A 27,240-nucleotide genomic window follows, 5' to 3' on the forward strand; every position below is an offset into this window, starting at 1 on the left:
GTCCATGTAGTTCTTCAAACAACTGTACATTCATACTAACATGCCACATTCTACTTGTCTACTCAACTCTTTTGTCCTGGCATACAGTCATTTTTCATTTATTTTTCTTGATTTCCAGTCTTTGGAATCTCTTTTTACCTACTTAAGAGACATATTCCCTTCTACTTCCCAGTTGTCATACTCTTGTATCTTTCTTATCACCCTCCTGCATTATCTCTTGTTACTTCATCTGAGACACTTCATTACCCTTGAGTTTTTTGGTAAGATTTATTCTCTTCTTTTCACTACATTGGCCCATACTGCTACATATGCTTTATATCTTTATATAGCTTCTCTGCTGTTGGGACAAGATGCACTCCTAGCTGATATATTTCTCCTTCATTTTACTCCCATGCCTGACTGGGACCTTAATTTGGTTTTATATGCTCTTACATGCAATTTGTTTAAGCAATTGGCTTCAAGGTCTTTATATCATCTTTCTTTGACATATTTTCTCCTTCTTTCCTGTGGTTGCTGTTGTTCGAATGTATATGCCGTCAATGTTTCCTGCACTTTGCCTCTATTCTGACTGAGCCTTCCTTCCAGAGTTTTTGGTTGTTTAAGAAGGTGATTGTTCTTTCTCTACTCCTTTCATCTCCATACTTGTTTGAATGTGGATCATCATCTGTGAGTTGTTTGTATAGTTGGGGTTACTTGGCATGTATGTCTCCTTTTGGGATTCTCATCTTTGTTTCGACTTTAAAACCACTCTTTGTCCTTGGATCTCTCCACCTTCTACCCTTACAGGATGCATTCGCCAATTGCTATGGTTATTGTATTGTTCCCTCCTAACTCTTTCTCTTGTGCATTATTTTTTTTGCTGACCCTAGAACTAGATCCTTCATGTGGGCATGGATGACTCTGCATGCTTTTGTCTCCCATTATCTTCATTTTTGTCTTCTGGGGAATTTTGGTTCTCTCTGATTGCTGTTTTTCAGTCTGTCCCTTTTTTGTGTAATGGTAAGTACTTTTTCATTACCATTATGTAACTCTTACCTTTCATAGGTTCTCACCAGGTGACTGTTGGTGCCTCCTAAAGTATGTTTATTTCTCAAAATCTACATTGAGCCAAGAATAATGGAAAGTGTCAACCCATCCACCCTTATAACCATTGCCAAGGTAGAATATTCCACAAAACCATTGGAGATATTCAAATTATACAGTTGCCTATTCTAGGCTACACCTTCCATAGACCATTATGGAAAAAGTTAGCACAAGGGAAATGAATGCTGCTACTTTAACTCTTTTGCAATGGGTCACTTGTCAACAGCTATGTCATTGTGTTTGTTGACTTGCATTCAAAATTTCATTGAGCTACTATTTTAAGAATTTATGTCAATAAGTTTAGAATCAAATTGTAGGTTATAATTCAAACTTTAATATTATATGAGTTAGTTTCTTAATTTAAAATGAAGTATCAAAAGAACACACCTCAATATAGCTTTTAGCGAGTTACATTATGTTGAATGTAACATTGTTTAAAATTAGTTGTTTGTGATGTCAAAATACTAATTCTGTAGTTTCCTACAACTTAGGAACTCAAGTAACTACTATTAATAAGCAAGAATATAAAATAAGAACCTCATTTCTTTTCATTTTGCTGAGATATGAGTGGCCCCCGTCACCTCTTCATTTTTAGAAGCAGCCCCTTATATATACTTTAATATATGACATACGAATAACCAATCGACAGCTTAGAATGTCCACCTAGTGGTTTTCTCAGCTATTTTAATCTGTGAAAATGCTAGCTACAATGTTCTTTTAAATGAAGATTTAAAGAAGGTAGTTTGTGTCTTTAGTCTGCTCAAAGTTTTGTATTTTTAAAAATCTAAATACATTTTAGTTACTAAGCTTAAAAATTACAGTTGAATTCTGTGGCATCAATATAGTTATTTATGAAGCTTAGGTTATTCAATTGTGTATATTTATATATTTAAATTTAAAAGTGTTTGCTATCCTCTGTGTGCAAAATTTTAAAAGGCTTAGCAATCTATGTCTAGTAGCAACTGAGTTTAAAGGTCATAACAAGAAGAGAATTGCTTGCTTTACTTCTTGAATTATTGTTCTATATTTTAAGAAAAATAAGTTTCATAACTTATTCCTAATTTGTAATAATCTATATACATATATAATGTGTAATAATTGAAATGTGACTGTATATTACAAAATACTAGTCCACTGAAACACAGAGAAGACAAAAGGTCAGTTTTATACTATTGAATACTGTAACATGAGTGCACTGTGTCAATGCAAGTTGTGTACTGTTAGCTAGTCACACTGGAAGGTCAATATAGTAAAATTATATATATAACATTATGAGACTTGAGCTAATTAGACTAAACATTTGAATGTTCATGTTATGTCATCATACTAGCATGAGAAAAAGCATAATTTATACTTATTTCCTCATATTTTTTTTATGATGGTTACAAGGTTGGTCAAGTGACAGACCCCACACAATTAGGATGTAGAAAATAATATAAAATATAAATAATTTCCTTAAAAAAGTCTGATTTTTAAAATTCAAAATACTTGTAATCTTTACTAAAAGTGTACCAAATTTTGTGAAGATATATTTGATGTATCAAAAGTTACTGTGCAAATACTTAATGTGTGCAAATGTGTAGATGAACTTGGGTATATTATACTGAGCCCATCAGGAAAGGGTTAACTTCTACTCATTATCTTTTAAACATATGAATTCTTGGTGAGCTATTGTTTACAGTGAAGAACCTTTTCAACAGGTTTTCCATGGGAATTCAAGCACTTTTTGAGATCTCCCCAGTTCATATTCTCCCCCGTTTTTTTTTGTTTTTGCCTTTCCTTCCACATGAAGAATATATCCTGGACAAGAGAACATGCAGTCTCCCATGAGTGTTCACCCTTATGGATCCCCTATCACTGAGTGCCATATTTCATTGGCTTTCACTTCTGGTGCCTTTAGGAACAAGCTCATCTAGATTCAGTGTTTGCATCAACCTTCGTACCATTTCAGTGTGAGATTCTAGCTATTTTGTGTGCAGAGATGAGGTATTGTCCTGGAAGCTAACATTTTTCTTACCTGAAAATATATTTTTGATAGATACTCTGTGCACATTCTTCTTGTCTCGTCTAAGAATAAAGGTAAATCAAGCACAAGTGCTTAGGGGGAGCCACTGGACCAGGTGGTTGTTTTGCCTTCCTAATGTGGAGAACTAGTGTTGCACAATGATGACATTATGCATTAGTGTAGTTTACATCAATAAATGTCTTTGGGTGGGAGATAGCTAAAGACTAGTGACATGCAAATATCATTAGAAAATAAATGTAGCAATGAAGTTCTTCTGTGAGAGGAAGTGAATATTTATTGGAAATACATTTTCAGGTAAGGAATATGTTAACTCTACCCTTATCAGCATAAGCAGTGAAATCTTCAAAGAAAGTCAAAAGATTTGTGAGATAAGATTTTTCCCTTTTAAAATTATGCTTGCTGCCCAATAAAATTTGAGGTTACAGGCAGGTTTGCAGGACATTTTTTATTCAGTCTTTTCAAAACTTTTATCATTACAGAAGCAAAACTAATTGGTCTGTAATTTAATGCTTGTAATCTCTCTTAAAATTGATTTAACATTAACTAGCATCCACTCTTCTGGCACATGTTCTCACTACTCAGGTTACTTTATTAAGGGGCTTCCCCCACCCCATACTTGTTACTAATGGTTACAGAGAGGCTTTGTAAATGGCCATTTTACTCTTTCATAACCATTCTTTGCTACTTGCTGTGGTTAAGATGGGCCTTTTGTTTGTCTCAGGATGCAGGTCAAAGATATTTTATCCTGCACCTGCTTGTTCTAGTACATATTGTTTCATGTATTTCTTACATTTGTATGGCCTGACGTATTGCCATAGGCACACTGAATGGCCATGCTCTTTCAACTACATGAGATTTAACAGCTGGTTGAGCAATCTTACATTTTGCCCGTCCATGCTACACTTGAGTGCAATGTAGTAGGTTCTTTTGACCGTACTTTTTGCTCTCACACTCTTATTTGGCATTAGATGAAGTACCTGTCCTTTGAATGTGTGCATGTGTGACATGTTTGTAACAAGTGATTAGAAATTGTTTCTACTTTTTTTTTTATATAATAAATATAGAAAGTGCAATGATAATAATGCATACAGATATCAATACTGAAAAGAAAGACGTACTGTGTTGTTTTTTTCTATCAATATGAAATCAGATGGGGGGCCTAAACCCCACCACCTTTATTACATCATCCTGTATCACTATGTCAAGTTTGGTGCTGATTAATCTAGAAATGTGGAAATTTATAAGAAACAGACACACAAGCACACATTTGAGTATTGGTAGTATCATATAACTAGTCATACTAATTATGTCCAGTACAGTGCCCTCTTATGACTGACATAGGCCCATTATGTCTCATGATAGAGTTGTGCATAGATATTTATTCAAGTGTTCTTCCACATCTGGTTTTGACCCATAAAGATTAGTTGAGGATTTGTGCACACAAGGTACAACTTATTGTTGGGCTGCCCAAGAACTCTATTCTGCCTATCCTTGCAATTCAATTCAGGCCTCTCACTTCTATTATTTCTAAGCACAGATGGACAGTATACCCAGAACAAGGTGAGATGCGGCTTCCCATGGTGTGCCTCCAAGGAGCGTCAACCATTGGATATCATGAACCATGGGCTTTCTATGGACATTTGCTGAAGTGAGCTCAACTAAGTAAATTTTGCACCATTATTTCCACCATCCCAGTGTGGTTTTCTAGATTTCTGTGTATTTAGGGGAATGATCATATTGGAAGTAAACAATTTTTTTAATTTAAAATGTATTTCCAAAAGATACATCCAGATATATTCCCACTTTCCTAATACACCTTTATGTTGTGCCTAGTTAAAGAAAGAGAATTTTGTGTGTGAATGTTGAAGAAGTGTTTATGCAAGAAGGTGTGTTGCACTCTTATTGGTGAAGGCTTTTGCTGCATCATACTTCATGCTGTACTGCAAATCCACATGTTTTATGTGATGTTTAGGTTTCAGTTTCAACAAGACTGGTGGAATGCAAGTATCTTAAGTAGACTAGCATGACTTGTAGATGTCACTATGCTTCTGTGTCCAATGTGTCTAAAATTATATTTTGATAATTAATGTATTAGTATTGTTTGCAGTGGGAAATATAATCTCTATATAATTTCTAATTGACATTATTTTGATCTGTGACCTGTAATGAAAAATATATGCCCTTCCGGTGAAGAAAGATGTAGCTTTTTATTTCTTAAGGTGTTCAAGGACAACCTGAAGAATCAAATGGATTGTTAGTTGCTCACGTATTAAAAATAATTAATCTATATAGTTTGTATGACTTTTTCTTTCCAGTAGTGATTAAAATATTACACCATTTTCCAGGAAATTGTAGGATGATATCAGTAAAATGAGAATTATGCCTCTATATATTATTAACACATGTTAACTTTTCTTTTTTCTTGTAGTGAATGTATATTGTTAAATTGTAAAATAGCTGTTAAAGACTTTGTGTTAGTGCGTAATGATGACTGTATGGACTCTGAAAATCTACAGAACTGTTTTGTGGGACAAGTACAAGACCTTTTTGATACAGGTAAGGAAGGTACATGAAAAAAAATTGACATTATTTCATATCCTCAAGTATTAAATATATGATTTCAGTATATAATATTCTATTTTTCTTTTTTTAGATGACATAATAGAAAATATTTTAATTATTTCTTAAAAAACAATACATTTTTACAATTAAACCTGTTTCCATAAAAGTTTCTTAATAGAGATGTTTTGAAGTAATTATATAACTCTTTTTGTCTCACAGATTTGAAAGCCTTAAAATACAAATATATGGATATTTTAATAATTTTTTAATTTTATATTTTTATGGTTAAAATTATTTTTCATTCTACTTGAACATTGAAGAGGGAAGGCTTTACAGACACTGGACATTATGAGACTTGGTTTTAAAATTTTGCTTATAATTTAATTAATTTTTTCAATAACTTGCATTTCATTATTTGGCAAAATTTCTTAAATAAGAACGTTATAAAATGGTCATTAATGTATATCTAGACTTTCAAAATTTCTTTAATAATGATTTATGAATCAATATTTTTTTATTTACAGAAATGTTTTGTTTATTGTAATATGCTGTCACTTTTTGAAAAATAACCAAAAGTCCAGAAAATTGTGAAAAATGTTTTGTTGTGTTTCAAATGTGCAAGTTTTTGGGAAGCTCAACAAAATCTTCAGTAAGCAATGTCACAGAAATCAAATACATAAGCCAACTGTTACAACAGCCATTAACTTTAACATAAGATGGAGTAATAAGTTCAAAACTCTATTAGGAAAATGATGTATTGTTTGGTACAACAGAAGCAAAGAAATGGTTCAGTGATTAGTTTCTTACATTTTATAGTGAATCAAATGTAGCATGATGTGTTCAGACAATTTTGAACATTACTGTTTTGAAAAACATTTATTTTCTGACTAGCACTGGCTACCAAAGATGATAACAGATTAAAATAAGAAAGCATGCCAACAATATCAAAATATAAAATAATGAGCAAATGGAGATGAACTAAAATATTGAAGATATAGCCAACAACAATACACTACCCTAAACAGTAAAATCAATAATTGTTGTTGCTTTTTACACATATCTGAGGAAAAAATATTAAAATCTGTTCACCAAAATACTGTCATCAAGCAAACTGTCCCACAAGATTATAAGTAATTGAACAGGAATTGATCTGGATAGGTCTCAAGCTAAAAAGTTTTTAACTTATTCTTTATTTTAAAATTATTTGATGAAAGTAAGCTCAAGTACTGTCTGTGTAACAATAACAGATTAGATTATTTTGTCCCTAATAATCTTTACAGGCTTGTATGTTTTTAAACTTGTAGCATTAAGTTTACAGACCAGGAATTGAAATGGTACATTCCCACATTCTAAAGGTTTGTTGTTGTTTGCAATTAAGCACAAAGCTACACAATGGGCTATCTGTGCTCTGCCCACCACAGGTATCAAAACCCGGATTTTAGCATTATAAGTCCGCAGACATACTGCTGAGCCACTGGGGGGCCACATGCTAAAGGAAATTAGCTTTGCTGCTTGAGGAATTTCATCTTTTTCAGTTTGCTTTCCCATTTTGGAATGCATGGTCCATCTGTACTCTTGTAGTTATGACCAATGAAAGTGAGCATTTTGCATGAATTAAAAGAAAAAAACAATTCATGAGGAAATGTAATCTCTGATAGCTTTCCATTGAGGGAATATAATTTTATTATTTCTATTACTGTAGATATGTTAAATGCACTACACTATTTTAAAAATCAACATACTTGTATCGAGTAATTCCATATGTACACTAGCAAACAGATTCAAAAACATAAATATGCTGATTTACTTTACTGGCTAGAACACAACTCTGTATCTTCTTGATGCATCATTATAGGTTTACTGAATCAACCTATTGGTTCCTTCACACTTATAATCTAAACCTTTTTCAGATAGTTTATAAAACCTTTTCTTCACTAATATTTTCAAATATTCAGAACTAACTTGATCTTACAATGCACCATCTAACATTTAAATGTATACCGAGCTTCTAATAATAAACTGAAATCTACATAACATTGGGAAATGGAGCATAAAATCACTGTAAAAACACAATGTTTCATATAAGGTTTTGAGCACCTTCTGTTTGTCAAGCTAAATATGAAAAATTAATGACAATTTTATGAGTAATAACTTGTGTTCTTGTGGAAATATATGGTTTAATACAAACAACATACATTTAAAAATAGGGGAAAGTGCAATTAAAACAGTGTAATAACAAAAATAGATAAATTAAAAATAATAAACAGAACATTCAAACTGATAATAAAATCATGTGAAGAAAAGCATTTTTTCATATCAAGAGGTTTAGTACACAATTTAAAAAATCTTTATATTTGACTGTTTCTGTTTTATTTCTGCTAAATGGTGATATTTGAAAAGCAGTACTGGTAAATTTACTGATCACTTGATTTAAAATGTCTAGGTACTGGAAGGTTAAGATGTTATTTGTTGAAGATGTTCATGAATCTGTTTCATAGTCTGTGTGAAGTTTTGCAAATTCATTTGGATCAGATGATGTGCTAAATAAGGCTTGTTCAGATCCATATAAATTCTTGATTAGAATATTTTATCTCACTTGACTTCAGCTTCTTCGTTTACTGTGTAATAGCCAACTATAACAAATTTGATTTAACAGTTTTCAAAAGCATATTAGCTTTTATCCAGGTTTATGGCTTGATTGTGTGACATACGAAGATCAATAATAGCTGCAGAAGACTGCTATTGTAATCCAATTTCTGATGATACTTTTCCACCAAACATTCTTATTCTTTCAGCATTGGGAACATTATAATGTGATGGTCAATCCCATTATTCTTTGGCAGAAGAGTAGCCTAAGAGTTAGTGGTGGGTGATAATAACTAGCTTTCTTTCCTGCAATCTTTAACTGCTAAATTAAGTAGTGCAAATAGCCCTTGTGTAGCTTTCTGCAAAATTCAAACCAAACTTATGATGGGATCATTCCATTTTATCACAATCTTGGTAAATACATAGCATGGGCATTCTCCAAATATGTAACATCAGCCAGCTCATTCATTAAAGACTTTTAATTTCAAGTCTAATCTGAATCAACTTAATCATAAAGCCTTAATGGCCAGTTTTGATGTTATATCCCTTTGCAGAAGTTCCAACTGCTGAAGCCTGCAAGACAGCCTTAGAACTCTATATCCGAGACCCTAACCCATCTGTAGACATTCCCAGCAACCAATTAGCAATCCTCATAGACTTGACCCCGATGAAGACGAACTTCATGTTCAACAACCACAACTATATACAAACAAATGGACTAAGCATGGGCAACCCAATATCACCAGTTCTAGCCGATATTTTTATGACATAAGTTGAAACACAAGCAATTAACACAGCATTACATCCACCACTATACTGGTACAGGTATGTAGATGACACGGTTGCAGGATTCACATCTACAGAACACACACTTAATTTTTTCAATCACATTAACGCTATATATATCAACATCAACTTCACATGTGAACAAGAAGAAAACAATAAAATATTTCTTAACCTCAAAATTACAAGAACTGATATACAATTTAAAACAGAAATCCACCGAAAAATCACGCATATTGGACTATACATTCCTTGGGACTCAGCACATGGAACAAAACAAAAACTCAACATACTAAGAAATCAAACACAGCCATAAAACTATGCTCACCAGATAAAATTAATGATGAATTAGACAAAATAAAACAATACTTCATCAACATCAATAAGTTTCCTCCATAAATCATAGAAAACATTATACACACACACCCAGACAGAAAGCAAAATCAACCAACAGAAGTAAATATATCTCACAAATCAAAAATCATGAAACCATATACTGCTGCATACCATATATTCCCGACATCAGCAGAAAAATAACTAACATTTGGCAAAAACTGACAACAAAATATGACATTCCAGTTAATACCAAATTTATTCAAAAACCAGGCACAAAACTGAGGTCTATACTATGTAAAAACTACACTGACAAACACCACACCAACATCATTTATAAAATACAATGTGATAACTGCCACGACTTCTATATGGAGAAACAAGTAGAAAAATGGAAACCAGATTCAAAGAACACAAAAAGTCACCTTCACATGTTTTTGAACACTGCAAGTCAAATGAACGCAATATAACCATAGAATACACCAAAATCCTAAATAAAGAAACAAACACAAATGCAAAATTAAAGAAACCTTACTTATACAACAACTCAAGCCTAAAATAAACCAATACAAAGGAACACCTTTATACCTATGTTAAAAATAATATAATAAATAATAATAAAATAAATATGAAATTCTATATTCAAGCATCTAATCATACCCTCTACATTCCAACACTCAGTTACACAACCACTTTCAAACATGTGGTCAGCTTCTGGTTAGTAACCTTTTTTTTCTTTGTGAACCTGACGATGACTGAAGAAGGTCAAAACGTTGTTTGCTCCTCCACGTAAAATATTTTCTCAACCAAAACGAGCCATTTTTACACATATATTAATATCTCTAATAGTTTCTGATTTACAGCCCTGTAAACTTTAGTTAATTTTTTTTTAATTTTGGCAAATTCATTTTTGGGCAACTTTGGCTGCTCAAAGCTGCAAGAGTGGTAGAAGGCTGAATTTTACTACACTTACTGAATTAATCTCACAGAATTCAAAAATGGTCTCAAACCAAGTGTATCTTTCTTAGGATTTTCATAGTGAGGCTGTACAATCACTTGAAAACCCAAAATCATAAAAAAACATTGGTTTATTTAATAAGCCATAGCTCTAAGACTTAATATGATACAAAGCTGATTTTTTTTTTCAAATTTCCTGTTTTTCAAATTTATCAGTTGTTAAATCAGCAATTGTTGTAATTAAAAGTCTGTTAGATCTCCTGTAAAAAAAATTTAGTTGCATGCAACTCTTTTTGTGATTAAGCTAAAAATAGCCCTATTTCAGGCCACAGTTTGATCATGTCACCAGTTATTCAGCCTCTTCAGGTTTTTACCATATATTCATACATATCTGAATATGATCTACAAAGAAATCAGGATGATGTCCAACCTACTTTTTGAGTTATAATTTTGTAAAGTACCCTCTGACCATACATTTAAAAAAAAAAATTCAGTTCAGATGTGTTACTGTGTGCAAATATATCCGTACAATTTTGAAAAATACTTGTCAGAATTTTATGAATCCCACTGAAATATTCTAACCAGCTTTTCACACTGTTAAATTAATGAAGTTGTAAGAAACAAGAAAGAATTACTTCATTTCTGAACAAGTTTATTGGCATAACTAGTTAGATCACATGGCAATGCAAATATATTGTGTATGCATTACAGTTATGCAGATATGGTTGAGTTTAAGATTCATAATATAATAAATACAAAGGTAAATTACACAAAAAGCACAGTGCTACAACAGGGGATAACTGAGAAAGATTAGTCACACCAAACTGCAATAATCGTGACAATGAAATGTTTCAAAAACTGCTTTGGTGATAAATTAGCCTTAACAATATCAAATAAACATTGCTTTGTTCAGACAGCTTAAATAAATTTCTGAAATTCAAGTTTGATTATGTTGAGATAACTTTGACTTAGAATATAGTGGTGAGCGCTACTGCCTTGCACGATAGGTGCACTTGTCAGACAAAGAATATGTTGGAAAGGAACCCAGCTTTCATCTTTACGTGACCTTGCAGGCCATGAGAACAGTTCGTTTCTTGATTTCTTCACCAACACATCGGAATGTTCATCTGATCTGTCTTTTATGTTTCCCACATACCATGATCGTATATGCATGCCACATATTTTCCTGGCTGATAATTGTCATTGATATCATTAGACCCTATTTGAGCTGCTGCAGCATCACTTTCACTGCTACTACCAACAGTTACAACTGTGTACACATTCTCATATACAATTTGTTGGTAGTGGGGAATAAAGCTATGATGTGACATAATACCTGCCACAGTTTTGCATCTTTCATAGCACTCAAGTAGATCAAACATTACACAATTCTGCAGGACCGATTCATGATTGACAAGAAAGAACTGAATGTGGTCCTTTGCCCAATGGTACATATCAGAGACACTTAAAATTCGATAATTATTTGAAGATCATGTTCAGAGATGTAAGAATATATGGTAAAGGCTGATTAGAATATTTCAATGGGTTTCATCAATTATTTCACAATTGTTTGTATATATCTGCACACAGTAACACACCTGAACTGAATTTTTTTTTAAATAAAAAACATATGGTCAGAGGATACTTTACAAAATTATAACTCAAAAAGTAGGTTGAACATCATCCTGATTTTTTTGTAGATATTATTCAGAGATGTATGAATGTATGGTAAATATCTGAAAAAGCTGAATAACTGGTGACATGATCAAACTGTGGCCTGAAGTAGGGTTATTTTTAGGTAAATCATAAAAAGTTGCATGCAACTAAATTTTTTTTACAGGAGATCTAATAGACTTTTAATTACAACAATTGCTGATTTAACAACTATGTTATAGGAAATTTAAAAACAAAATTCAGCTTTGTATCATATTAAGTCTTAGAGCTATGGCTTATTAAATAAACCAATGTTTTTTACAATTTTGGGTTTTCAGATGATTTTATTGCCTCACTATGCAAATCCTAAGAGAAATACACTTGGTTTGAGACCATTGACTGAATTAATCTCATATAATTCAACTTTGGCTGCTCAAAGCTGCCTGAAAATGAATTTACCAAAAAAAAATTAAATTTTACATGGCTGTAAATCATAAATTATTAGAGATATTGAACTAATCTTTGGCAGTTTTTTATTATATGTGTAGATGAGCACATGTGAATTTTGTCAAGGTATTCTGAGTGGGTCACCTGGAAATTTTTCCAAAATCTAGATGAATTGGCATAGAATTACCCGATACTTTTAGCTTCATATCATCTATATTAATGTCAGATTTAACCAAAATGGTGATTTGCTGCATGTGTTGACTTTGGATTATTGCACGATTGCCCTAACCATAACTAGATTTTAAATTTCTAATTTCTTTGTCAATTAGAGACAAGTATTTTATATTGCCTCGTTATGTGATGTGCTTCAAACAAGGCAGTTGTGATTTGTCAGAAATGAAAATGCAGCATACAGTTTTATCCTGTTTTACTGATTTGTTGCATTCAATTTTTTTTTAAATAAAATTGTTTTTATATTACCTGTTAAGAAGACTATTGATACAGTATCATAATAGCTACATAAAACATTTACTGGCAGACTACTTAACTTAATTGGATATACCTTATCAAGACATTGCATAATAGTTATATATCAATATCTTCATTGAATTTGCAAGTAGCATTATGACAGTCTTATGTCCCCTGCTGGTACAGCAGTAAGTCTATGAATTTACAATGCTAAAATCAGGGGCTCAATTCCCTTCAGTGGACACAGTAGATAGCCTGATGTGGCTTTGCTAAGAGAAACACACGCACACACTTTCAAGCACCCTTATGCCTTTTTTTTTCAGTGTTTCATAAAGTTCAATCAATATTTGCAAGTTATTTTTCTTTTCATTTTCTACAGTTTATCTTTCTCTGGTCAAAGTCTTTGGGGAGCACGTTTATGTGTGTGATTTTATACCTTTTTACAAGGGTGAGATCTGTGAATTACCAAGTGTACAGTTTATTAGAATGTCCAAATCTAGTGAGTAATCACTTGTTAGGAAGAATAGCTTCTGAATAACCAGTTTGTGATGTTGATAATAGTAGCATCAGTCTTGTGGGGAGGGATATTGTTTTGGTAGTTTCTATATCTTTGTGTGTGTGCTGATCTTTCTTTGCTGATGCTATTTATTATGTTACAGGTAATTAATTCTCAAGTTGTTGATTACTGCACTGTCCACATGTTTGCTACTGCACTATTTATTGGATGTGAAGTATTCTACAACCATACAGTTTTCTGTGGTGACATTGTTTGAACAAAGTATATAGTAGTTGTATGCAGGTATGATGATATCCTACTGCATTTTTATATACATGCAACAAATTCTTACAAGGTGCATTTAATTCTCACTGTGTGTACTTTCAGTTTTTTACCACGAATTAATAAGTATTACAAAATTTTAGGTGAAGGAAATGATGAAAGTCATAGAGCTGTTCTTCAGTGGTATTCAAGAATTTCTGAGATTCCTCATCGTCATCAGAAGCAATTGAAGGTTGCAAATTGCAAAAGGGAGGTACTTCAAGACACTCGTACCAATTTTGATACTAATATTGACATTGAAACAATTTTTGGTAAATGTTTGGTAAGAAAGTTTTGAATATTTTAGTAATGATAAACAATCTCAAATCTTACTGGATTTCATTGTAAACCAACTTGTATTATTTGAGTACACATTGTTAATGATAATAAATTACTTTTTTTTTTTAAGATGTGCTATTAACACAAGTGAAATAATGAGCATGAAAGACTTCCACTTTACCGGTGTAATTTAAAACATAGCAGGTACTTTATACAATTTTTTGGAAAACCTCAATTAGTTATACTTAAAGTATGAACCTGTCATTTGCTACATAAATTATTGGATTCTGTTATCTGTTTTGATGTTGAAAGATGGTTGTTGTCACAAATTTTCATATTATTTTTGATATATTTACACACACACACACAAGATAAAGCTTTTGAACTGATTGAAATGGATCATCTGATTAGATAATCATTATAATAAATTACATCAAATATTTTTTCATAAAGCAATCAATTAACTTTTTCCATATGGAAGAGGTGCATTGCACCTAACTCATAGTAACTGAAGTGACCATGAGATTAGTCACACTGCAACTTTTGATAATATATGCATATCTTCACAGAATTTTGAAAACTATCAATAAATTTTACAAGTCTTTTGAACAGAATTAATTTTTTAATTAAGTATTTTTCTGAAAATTTCTTTGAATATATGGAGTCACACACACACACGGTATTGATGGCTCTGAGTGATTTTTATATTAAGATTGAAAATACTTTTCATCATCTGAAAATTGTGTGAATGACTATCAAACCTTTTTGTAAAAGTTTACATTTTATCTGTATTCTAGTCTTCTAGGAGATCAATCAATTTGACCAATCTTGTAACCACCATAAAAAAACCAAGGGAATAAATCTAAATTACTTTTCTTTTTTTTAGAATAACTGCATAAAGTAATGCAAAACACAATTGTTTGTCTGAAAAAACTTAAGTCATAAAAGTATACACCTATTTATACTTAATTTTATTGTCATATTGACTTTTTAGCTGTGTTTAACTAATAATTTACTAATCTAGTCATGAATCATTTGACTAAGATGCAGTTCAGATTACTGAATCATATTGTATAATAGACAAGCAACTTGGAAGCATACCTCATGAAGAATTTTTATTTTTCATTATCATGTTTAATTTAACTATATCTAACCCTAACATGTTTTTTTGCACAACTATACTAAAGTTTTAATTAATTAACCCTTTTGCATCTGGTCACGGTTAACCTCTTTTCAATTTTGGAAATGATCCCTTGTATTCACTTGCTTCAATATATGACATGTGAATAACCAATCAACAACTTAGAATGTCCACCTAATGGTTCTCTCAGCCATTTTAATGTGTGAAAAGGCTATCTCATTCAGTCGAACCAATATTTCAAGAAGGTGGGTTATGTCTTTGGTCTACTTGATGTTTCTTTTTTCCTAAACTTAAATACAGCTTACTTTCTAAGCTTAATAAAATTATTGTGGAATTCTATGTTATTAGTACATATAGTTATTTATAATTTTTTTGTGATTAAACTGTATATGTAAAACCTGAAGAAGAAAAAATTGATATCCTGGACATGCAAAATTTTAAAAGGCTTAGCAACCTATGTCCAGCAGCAACCAAGTTTAAAGGTTGCAGCTAGAAGAGATAATTATTTGCTTTACATTTTTATTTATTGTTCTGTGTTTTAAGAAAAATAAGTGTCATAACGTATCTAAACAGTAATAATCTATGTACATATATAATGTGTGATGATTAAAATGTAACTAAATATTATAAAATACTAGTCTGCTAAAACACAGCCAAAACAGGGAAGATGAAAGGTTGGTTTTATACAACTGAATACAATAACATGAGTGCACATGCTTTTTGTCAATGCAAGTTATGTAACGTTAGCTTGGCACAACTGGAAGTTTAGTATAATGAAAAATTATATATATATCTAATGTTATGATACTAAGAGAAGTTTAGGATTTTGAAAAATATTTCCTTATAGAATTAATAACTTAAAACTTGTATTATTACAATATGGATTATTTTGTAAGCATTTATGCCACATTAATTGGTATCACATAAACAAAAAGAGTTTAATAAAGTTTTGAATGTAAGACACTACCACTTTCTGTTATGCATAGTAAAGGATATACAAGGCAAAAGGGTTAATATAACCATGGAAGAAACATTAAAACATTAAAAATATAATTTTATCTCTGGAGTTGCATGTATAATAAAGTATCCATTTAAAAAATTACCATTTCTGCATCTAAAAGATACTTCTCCTTAGTGAATATCAGTTCATCAGCCATTTTTAAGCTTACAATATTTCTTCTTGTTTTCATTTTAGAACTAGTAAGTTATATAAACAAAGCTGTTAGTTGTAACTGCCTTTTGCCAAAAACTAAAGCCAGGTTCATAATGTACAAACTCACGTGACAGTATAGCCACATATTTTTTCTCTTTTTGATTATATCGTCTGTAAATACTGCGTGTTTAAAAATTGTTAATTAAAAATACACAATTATCTAATGTTGTTCACAATGTGTACTGATTATGAACATTATTTTTATGAATTAGAAATGCTGTTTTAATTTAAGATATAAGCAATTTTGACTGTAACTTTCCAATCTATTAACTTTTTTCAAGAGTACTTCATACTAGCAGATGCTCATTGAAACATTTCAGCAGTATATTTTCTAAAAAACAAACAAAACTGATGAATAAATAAAAAATATGCAGTCTTTGGATCACAGCCTGCAAACAATGCAATTACCTATTGGGCCGTTTACAGCTATATTTTGTTTTTCCATGTGTTATTTTAATAATAAAAATTGCATTGCATTTATTTTTAAGCAGAGAAGATTAATTGCAATGCAGTGTTTGAAAACGTATTTGTGTTTTGAGACAGTAGAAGCATCCAGCATAATAGAGGGCTCAGTTTCATTAAGTAGCCATGGGAAATATTTCTGCTGTATGCCATTGTTTCTTGTAATTTTGCAGTAATTTGACAATCTTATTGTATAGGTGTTTTTCATTTGTGGCTTGATAAACTTTCAAGTTTTTACTTTTTCAATTTTCTACTTTAATTATATTGTTCTTTACTGTTTTCATTTTCTTTTGTTGCTTATGCATTCATGAAACAGACAAGAAAAACTAATGATTGTCTTATCATGGTTTCAATGATTGGGACGTTTTAAATTTAGACGGCCCTTTTTACTCGTTCTGAATATACCTCTCAGTCATGTGTCTTCTTTCCCCTTTACTGGATTTGACTATTCAGGTATTTTATGTTCTGTTCTTACTTCTTGTTTTTATTTTCAACCTATTATTTTCTTGAGGATGAGCCTATGGGTCATTCTTTTAGTGTTTTCTCCTTGCATATTAGGATTAATGTGAGTCATTTTGTTGAGTGTTTATATCTAGGGGTAGGTATACCTTGATTCCTATATTCTGTGGTTGACGATGCTTTTGATAATCATAATTTTTAACTTCCCTTATGCAAACTCATGGCCTTGGTGCACTTTCCCCCTTAGTAGGAATCAGATCTTGATAATTTGGTTACTTTTTCCTGTATGTCTTACTCTGATGACCTCTCTTGAGTTAGGGCTGGTGAGGATCATACTCCTTCAGTTTGCCCTCATTTGGAAGACCTTGGTGGTCAATCCATGGATTATGAAAGTAATTTTAGTATGTCTGGTTGTTACTTCCATTCATCTGCCCTCTTATCTCACAATCCTGTTTTTTACCCTCTTTTTCTGAATCTCCTTTTTTTTTGCCCACCTAATTCTTTGCAGGGGCCTTAGTTTCAACTGTTTTATAGGCATGTGACTGCTTCTTATCTCCTTAAAAAACAACCTACATTATCAATTTCTTCTTTTCACCACTGTCATGGTGGTTGACTTGTCAAAATGGAGCAATTTTACATCACACCCACACAGTTTTTGGTTCGTCTCAGGGTAATTTTATTATATCAGGCCCAACCTGTTCCACTTCAGTTTTGAGCTGTGGATATTGTCTCATATGCAGCATCTCATCTTCTTCTGCTACTGCACAAGACACAAGAAGTTCTCTCTTTTTTAGGGAGTTGGGCTTCTCTTGAAGCTCTCATTTCTCTTTATTGCATTACCTGTGTCATCATTGGTAGATTTGATAGGCCAATGGAGCTTTGTTTGGGATCTTACATTTCCCTGCTATACAGACTGACATCTTACTGGCAGCTGGATTGGAAGAGTACTGTTTTGGGTGTCCTCTTTCTCCTTCTCATAATGTCACCTTTTACAGATGCTTCTTTTATCCAGCTGAGATGTGTTTCTTAATACTCAGGAGATTCAGGATGATGAACTCATTCTGAGTCCTCTTTCCATATCAGTCTTGGAATTTATTGCTGTTCATTTGACTTTCTTTCACTTCTTGCTGACTCCTACAAACTGGTTGGTAATGATTCACTGCAATTTGTTTATGATAGTGTCAGTCAACCTATTTTGGGCCCAGTGCCATCTAATCGCTTTGTTGGCATATGATAATCCGTCTACACTAAATCTGGTCTTGGATTGGTTATCCCATTTAGACAATATTCTACCTGCAATGTGTCTTTAGATCTATTCAGTTTTTGGGTTCTGTGTGATGTCCCAGACTTAAATACTGTTGCCACCCTTCTCAATACACCATGCTTTAAGGTAGTGTTATCTGTCATTTTTCAGTTTACTAGCTTTGCTTGTGTTTTCTAATGTGTTCATATTTTATGTTCACCATGTTTTTTTAGTTTGTATTTTTCCTGATCATTTCTGTACACCTAAGACTTCAGCTACTTGAAAGAGTACTTCTTCCTTGATATCTTTTTTCCTTCTCATCTTTTCCTACGTTTATGCCCATTCTGATCCTGTCTGCCTTCTTTGCCTGGCCAAGGCTCTTTAATGGTATATGACATGTCATACTGCTATCTTCCATGGTCCTGAAGCCTGTATGTTTCTTCTGTGAAATCCTATATCACATCTACCATGACCTTTCCCATTACTCTTCGGAGTTGAATTTTACAGTATTTCACTAAGCATTTTTTCCCCCTTTCTCATGATGATTCTTACTTTTTTTGTGTTTTCTTCCAATTAGATGTGTGACTTTACCATATCCCTTGCTGCACATTTCTGTCTTCCCTTGAGAGATATCCAGTGCTGAACTGTTTTCTGTAGTTGATATTACTCTGTTCATTATATTTTCCTTTACAGGAACCTATATTGTGTAATTTGATCCTGCACTGTGGTGAGTGTTGCTTGCCAAGGTACACTTATTCTTAAATATGCATTGTATGGCCAGTGATCATATATACCACTCTAGTTGACTGTGACTCTTCCTACCATGGACCTGACATGCAATTCCATATTCTGTCAGGTGTTGGTTAATTAACTCAATCAGTTTGTCCTCTATGCATTGAAATACAATATCCCAACACTTCATAAGGTAATGTTACACCTATTGTTGAGATGAGTGTTCTGCAGGGCCATTTTAGGTATCTCTCACCATCTGTTGCATCATAAATATATTTGTCCCAGACTTTACACTCATGAACTAATGTGTACAGCAACCAGGGATTATTGACCAGCTCTGATCTGTCGTATTGATTCTCTTCCTACCATGGACAAGATGTACAATTTCAAACACTGCCAGATTTTGGTTGATTGACTTTGATGATGCAATCCATCTAATTTTCAAAAAGGGTATTGAGGTCACTCTGGATTCTTTGATGCATTATATATCCTCCTTTTAGTGGAGTATGAGAGTCCTTGCCACTGAAGTGGCCTGTTCTCCTGAATGTGAACAATACCACTGTTTAGAATGGGGCAGTAGCATTCTGCTGATGTAGATGGTATGATGCTTTTCCTACCATGGATGTGATGTATAATTCCAGATGCTGCCAGGTGTTAGTTGTAGTACCCCACTATATATTGCAATTTGCTCCTCTAGCTGAGGCACCCTTCTTTCCTACCTTCTGCTGGATGTCAGTTCTTGTAGACAAACTGGACCAGTCATATAAGTCCTTACATGTTTGGATGATACATTTCTGTTACCATAGACTGGATGATAAATTTCCAGTACCTATAAGTTTTGGACTGGAGATGCAACCTGAAAAAGTGGTCTCTCTTCATACCATCTGCTGGATGTTAATTTCTGGTGGATCATGTTTTGGTTGTATCTGGACAATACATGTGAATTCCCACTTGTAAGCTTGGATATTCTTTTTCTACAGCAGACTGGATGAAAAATTCCCAATGCCAACATGTTTTGGACCAGATGGAAACATTCACCTGGGTTTGCCACCTTTCTACCATGTGCCAATTGCCAGTTCCTGGTGGATTGGGTGTTGGTTTAGTTGGAGGTGCATGCATGTGGAGACAGGTTCTTGTTATGGAAGTTACCTTTTCTGCCAGTATCCACTTTTGAGGTGAAAGGTAGTAGCCTGTGGTAGAACCACAGACCTGATGTACAATTCCAGATGCGACAAGATATTGGTTGAGGTTGAACTCCAATTAATGGTCTGTTGCCTTCTATCCACTCAACACATGAGGTTTAATTTGTTGTTGAATATTTCTTGGAGTCCTTCCATGTTTCTGTCCTTTTTGTTTTGGTGACACATTTATGAAGAATGAAGATGATACTTGTCTCAAAAGTGGTGTGGTCTCTTAACTGGTGCATTGTTTTAATTTCTTACCTTTCATGGTTTATCTATGGGTGCTTCTTAAAGGGAGTTCATTTTCTTACAAGCTATCCACTTGCTCAATGTGGAATTTTAGCTTTTTGTGAAAGGAGTTAAGATAAATACTTTTTAAACCAAAAATTTTATTTTGGTAGATATTTTCGTCTTCACTCATTTCCAATCCATCATTCCCACTTGTGGTGGTTTGGTGTGATCTGACAATATCAAAGTGGTAAACAACTGCAAGAATAGAGAGGGCACTATTTATAATAGGGATAATATCACACTCTTATTGGTGTAGAGTTGCTACATTATCATTTACATGTTCGTGGGAGTATCAAAACTAGTGGCTAGCAAATATTCATGCAGATAGAGGACAGTGTAAGTTGAGAAAGCTTTCAGTGAGAAGAGGTAAGTATCTATCAAAAATACATTTTCAGTTTTGGAAAATGGTAAACTTTGGTTGAGATAAATTCCTTTTGAAATATTGTATGTATGTATGTTTTTATAGTGCAGTTGTTGATAAAGCATGTAATTCTTTGATTATTCTATTCAATAAACATTTTCTACCTGTATTGTCTAAAATATTTGCTTATTTAACTTTTGGGTTTTTAAAGTGTTTTCTATTCTGGTTTCAATATTAGGATTAGGTATTTCTCATATTAGAAATCTTTTAGTGCTTGTTAGGTTAGTTAATTCATTTGAATTTGGCCTGAATGTTTCAAGTAGTAACCAGAATAAATGCACTTCATTAATTATAAATTTTGATATTGCATCAAGTGTTGTAAAAAATTTATTATAATTAATGTTTTATTATCTTGTTTACATTGAAACTTATAAACAAATATTCTTTTTTCTTGTTGTGAGGTACAGAAAATGTTTAAAAATAAATGTGAAGCAAAAAAAAAAGATTACAACTGAGACCTCTTCATTACCACATAAAATTTGTGAATGATATTAAATACATAATGTATTTTGTAAATAATTAGATAAAACCATATACATAAATATTTTTCAAAAAGCGGGTACTTTATTAGTAAATGTATTTGTTTTTACATTCAGGTTATTTTTTTACAACCTTACGATAACATTGATGCAGAAGAAACAGAAAATTTACCAAGATTTTATTGTCGGTGGAAATTTAATGGATTTCATTTTGAACCAGTAAAGAAGTTTGAAGTGACTGAAACAAGGGCCCACATTAACTCTCGTATTGTTAAAAGCAAGTCTACTAATGAACATTTGGACCAATATAACAATAAACATGCATCATTAATGGAGAAAGAAATTTTGGACAACAGTCGAGATTCCTCTCCTGAAATAGAACTGCAAGGTAAGAAGTTGTTTTCACATTTTTGAGGTTGACAATGTAGGAAAAAATATTAGTGTTAATTCATAAAATGGTTATTTTTAGTTAGTTTTTTTAGGAGGTTTAGTGACTGAAATAGTAAACAAGTTAATTTCCGTAATTTGTTTAGATTATATATTTTTTCTAAGTTTCTGTGCAGGTGTTATACATTGCATTTTCTAAAAAGTGAATGTTCAGAGGTCATAAACATTTGCTGGTCATTTTGTTAAGGTAGAGTTGCATATGCAGGTGGCTAAATATTTGCATCACTTTGTGCTTGAACTCCTTGGGATAGAGCAAACCATGTCAATTGATGTTTCATATATTTGTATTAATTGTAAAGAACTAGGAGTTTTCTTCCATATAAATATTATGTAGAATAATCAGCGACATTCAATGCTGGATTCTGGTGTACTTCACTTTTAACATTGTTTTTGAATTTCAGTGACAAAGTAGAAGTCTGGGTGGATATTTTAAAAGAATGTTCCATCTTCAGCCTTAGCAATCAGGCTGTTTTTTTTTTCTTTCATTTGATTTACTCTGTGCAGTAACTCTCCAGAATCTGCATTTTGTGGATTCTTTGGAACTTATGTTTTGGATATCACAACACTAAATACCACAGATAACTTGCTTCAGATGAATCCCTTTGAGATATTAATTTTATAACATAGGTTTAAAGAGAATACTGTTAAGGACTTTTTCTTTTTACTTAATACTTACACTTTCTTTAAAAATATGCATGGCATTATTTTTATAAACTTTGTTTTCATGTGTCCTTGAATTTGGAACTGTAGACCAGTTCATCTTATCAGCAGTCATCTCTTTCATCCTGTCACAGCACCCTCAGTTTTTTTACACGTAGAATATCTACAAAAAATAACTTGTGCTGTTACAGACAAAGCATACATTGTTTTAAGACATTAGTTTAAGAACAATGTCAACTTGTATTTAAAAGATTTGTTTTTAATTTGAAGTTGGATTAATGAATGCAATAGTCACTTATCACTTATTTGTAGCTCCAATACCTAAATTGGAAAGAGCTCAGAAGTCACATGCTAAATATGAGGAAGAGTCGACATCATTTAAAGAAGTAGAGACGTTTACTAGACAGCGATCTAGAATTAAAAATGGAAACTTCCTAAATATACAGAAATTAAGTTGTAAAGAGAAAGAAACAAATATTTCTCCAAAGAGACGGAATGACAACCATTTCTCTCCCTCAGTAGAAACATCTAAAGTGGTTCTTAAACATCTAAGACTGAGAATTAATGCTTCAGGCATTAAACAAAATGAAAGAGCCTTAGGGAAATCTCAGTTCAGCAGATTTGACATCAAAAGCCCTCCTCAAATAGAAAATGAGTTGAAAGATAATATTGAGAGGAAAAGCCTGTCAAGAAAAAACAAAGACTATCATGTGACTAATTCTGGAAACAAGGTTTGTCCACTGGTGACTGAAGAACCTGAAGACAAGTTTATAAGAAGGTATTGTGGTTACATTAACTATGGGTTTTACTGAATGTTCACTGTTGTTGATTTCTAATATTTTGTTTGATTTAATCAGTAAATGCATTATTTAAATAAATTGACATCAATCTATAATTTATAAATGTAAAAACATTAAATAAAAGAAAATATTACCTTAACACACTTTAATACATGGATCTGAGGATTATGAATACTGTAATAGTTATATTTAAAACAGCATTTATTTAATACATTGGTTGAAACTAATTTCAAACCATCTTTATTACTTTCATTAAAGAGCATAAACTTGTTTGTTTTTTGTTGTAAATTGATATTGTTGACCTATTGATTTATTTAGAAGATTTATGTTTTGAAGTTATATTTGAAGATCTTTGATGTTAAGAAGCAGTTATCTTGGTGATGGCTATAGAATTGACACAACTTTTGTAAAAAAAAATAATATAGCTACTGAAAGAGAACTAATATTTGGATATGGCAAGTAAATATTGTAATTATTTTCATTTATATATTTAATACTAACTTAGATTGTTATTTAATGCAAAGGATCTTAAATATAGAAATGTCAGTTTTTAAAGAAAACCAATATATTTGTGTACTTGTTGAAGTTATATGAATATCTGTTTTAACTAATAAACAAAAACTAGTTTAATTTGTATTACTGAATCACTATAATTTATTCAGTAAGCTGATTTTATCAGATTAGTATGCCTACTTGTTAAAATAAATACCTGTAAGAGTTTCACAAATTCCAATAATGACAAATCTTTCAAGTAATTTTAATAAAGCAAAGCAAAAGTACAATTCAAATACAATATCTACAAAATGATTTAGTTTATTTTTGTCTTGGAGATTAGATGTTTTATTCCTGTGCCAACTTTCTACTGTTTTATCATCTGTTAAAAAATATACTTCTGTTTCTCCTATTTAGTTTGACATACTGTGTAACACTTACACAATAATAACTTGTATCCACCATGTATCCATATAGATATACACACTATGACCGAAAATACTTTAATACAGCTTCATGAAATTTGGCAAGCTTTCAATGAATACAAGTTTTCTGTAGACAAAGAAATTGCTTTGCACTCAGACCAGTCAACACTGAATCCTTTTGTTTGTAGACAAATCTTCTGTAAAAATATTTAATTAAACACTTTGGTTTTTATGTTAAGATTAAAAATTATTTTCCTTGTCTGAAATTTTCAAATTCTATTTGTGTAATGTTCAAAATCTTCTAAATGAATATCAGACATTTGTTTTTAAGAAAAACTATATTTTATAAGTGGGTCATTCCATGTCAAATCATCCAGGGGGCTGCAGGTGAAACCCACAGAATGCCTTGAAAAAATTCACTTGCTCATCTACCCATATAATGAAACATTGCCAAATATTAGATCAATATCTCTAATAGTTTCTGATTTACAGCCCTGTAAAATTTTGTTTTTTTGTTGTTGTTTTTGGCGAATTCATTTTTGAGCAACTTTTGCAGCTTAAAGCTGCAAGAGTAATGGTGGTAGAAAGCTGAAATTTTCTACACTGACTGAATTAATCTCACAGAATTCAAAAATGGTCTCAAACCAAGTTTATTTCTCTTAGGATTTGAATAGTGAGCTGGTAAAATCACCTGAAAACCCAAAATTGTAAAATATATTGGTTTATTTAATAAGCCATAGCCCTAAGACTATGTGTTTTATTTTTAAATTTTTAAAAATTTATTTTTAAATTATTTTTGAAATAAAAAATGTATGGTCAGAGGATACTTAACAAAATTACAACTCAAAAAGTAGGTTGAACACCATCCTGATTTTTTTTTGTAGATCATATTCAGAGATATACGAATATATGGTGAAAATCTGAAAAGGCTGAATATATGGTGACATGGTCAAACTGTGGCCTGAAGTAGGGCTATTTTTAGCTAAATCATAGAAAGTTGCATGCAGCTAAATTTTTTTACAGGAGATCTAATAGTCTTTTAATTACAACAATTGCTAATTTAACAACTGATATATTATAGGAAATTTAAAAACAAAATTCAGCTTTGTATTATATTAAGTCTTAGAGCTATGGCTCATTAAATAAACCAATGTTTTTTTTACGATTTTGGGTTTTCAGGTGATTTTATAGCCTCACTATGAAAATCCTAAGAGAGATAAACTTGGTTTTAGACCATTTTTGAATACTGTGAGATTAATTCAGTAAGTGTAGTAAAATTCATCCTTCTACCACTCTTGCAGCTTTTAGCAGCCAAAGTTGACCCAAAATGAATTTGCCAAAAATAAAAAAAATAATAATTAAATTTTACAGGGCTGTAAATCAGAAACTATTAGAGATATTGATTTAATCTTTGGCAATGTTTCATTATATGGGTAGATGAGCACATGTGAATCTTTTCAAGGCATTTTGAGGGATCACCTGGAAAATTTTCTAAAATCTGGATGATTTGACATGGAATGACCCTAATGTTCTGTACAAAAAACATTGTAATACAAAATATCTTTTGATAGATTACAACTATTCCCTGGCAATTTGTGAAAGACAGTATATTGTAGGTGGGCATAGCAAGTAAGTCTGATTTATTAGTTTATAATTCTGTAAACAAATGACATGGAAGGTGATAAAAATTATGCTTTGCCTCAGCAATATTTATATTATAACAAGTAATTTAAGTTAAGTTCTGTACTTCTCAGAAGGGTGATAAATAAGCTGAAGGAAGACCTAAGAAGCAAATGCTACAGTTTTAATACTAGGAAAGAGTGAGGATTTTATTTAACATTTCTCTACAAAGTAAAGAACTTTAAACTTTTACATTATTAAAATTTCATGTGAAGTTTGTTATTTTATTTTGATAAGAAAGTCATTTGATTAAATTGTGAATGTAATGCTGTGAAAAGTTGTAATATGCACACTTTGATGTACTTGACACAAAAGGATTAAGGTAGTTTGGTTTAAGAAAGTCTGTTCCATCACTGAATTTTTTTATTTTTTTCCTTGCATCATTATTTTGCCTGCTTTGTTTATGTGTTGGGCCTAGATCTTCTTTTCTTTTTCTGGTTTTTCTTTTTCATCAATTATTTGCACATCAAATATACTCAAGTTGATATTTCTTTAAATATGCTGGAAAATTCTACTTAACTTTGCATAACTAATCAGTGAATTTTTTTTTTTTAATTTTGAAGACTGGCAGGTGATTTGTGATTTATTTTCAACAGTTTTGTTTCAGGTTAGATCCTTCCTCTTAGTTCTATTATATGTGAAACTCTTGAGAAAGAGTAGCTATGGAGAGAACAATTTCATCTTTACTTGTAGTTAGAACTTGGATATAGCTTTGCACATAATAAATTTGTGCATGTTCTTCTTTTGGATGGACTGAAGTCCAGCTCTTAGCATCAAACTTTTTTTCTGTTATAAGAGTTTAGGAACTTTTTTTATAACTGTTTTTTTCCATTTTTTGGTGATGACGTGGAAGGTTAGTGGATTGTTTCTAGTGTTGGCAAGTTCATCTCTGAAATTCAGATTTTGGCTCTCTCTTTGGCAAAGAGGTTATTATTGAAACCTAGAAACTGGAATATGGTTTCTGTTTTTTCCCTGTTTTATTTCTTCTCAAAATCACAAGGTATTGGCACCCAAATCAAGATTAAGAATGCCTACCCACTCTATGGCATTTTTGTTTTCTCTCCTTCTCTCTCTGTTTCAATTATGCTCAAGAAGCATCAAGATATCCCTATAAAGCCAA

The 27,240-nt window shown here is 31.9% G+C and overlaps 1 protein-coding gene across 4 annotated transcripts in view; it reads left to right on the forward strand.

Annotated features, from left to right (window-relative positions):
• Orc1 (origin recognition complex subunit 1) overlaps positions 1 to 27,240 on the forward strand; it is an 87,928-nt gene that overhangs the window by 9,457 nt on the left and 51,231 nt on the right. The window contains exons 2-5 of one of the 4 annotated variants that reach the window (XM_076469968.1): positions 5,538 to 5,665; positions 13,820 to 13,998; positions 21,734 to 22,004; positions 23,036 to 23,501. In XM_076469968.1, coding sequence (XP_076326083.1) covers positions 5,538 to 5,665; positions 13,820 to 13,998; positions 21,734 to 22,004; positions 23,036 to 23,501 — 1,044 coding nt within the window. The remainder of the gene's footprint in view (positions 1 to 5,537; positions 5,666 to 13,819; positions 13,999 to 21,733; positions 22,005 to 23,035; positions 23,502 to 27,240) is intronic. The other 3 variants (XM_076469969.1, XM_076469971.1, XM_076469970.1) reach the window with 3 other exon arrangements.

The sequence above is a fragment of the Tachypleus tridentatus genome, chromosome 12, assembly GCF_004210375.1.
Source record: "Tachypleus tridentatus isolate NWPU-2018 chromosome 12, ASM421037v1, whole genome shotgun sequence".
NCBI lineage: Eukaryota > Metazoa > Arthropoda > Merostomata > Xiphosura > Limulidae > Tachypleus > Tachypleus tridentatus.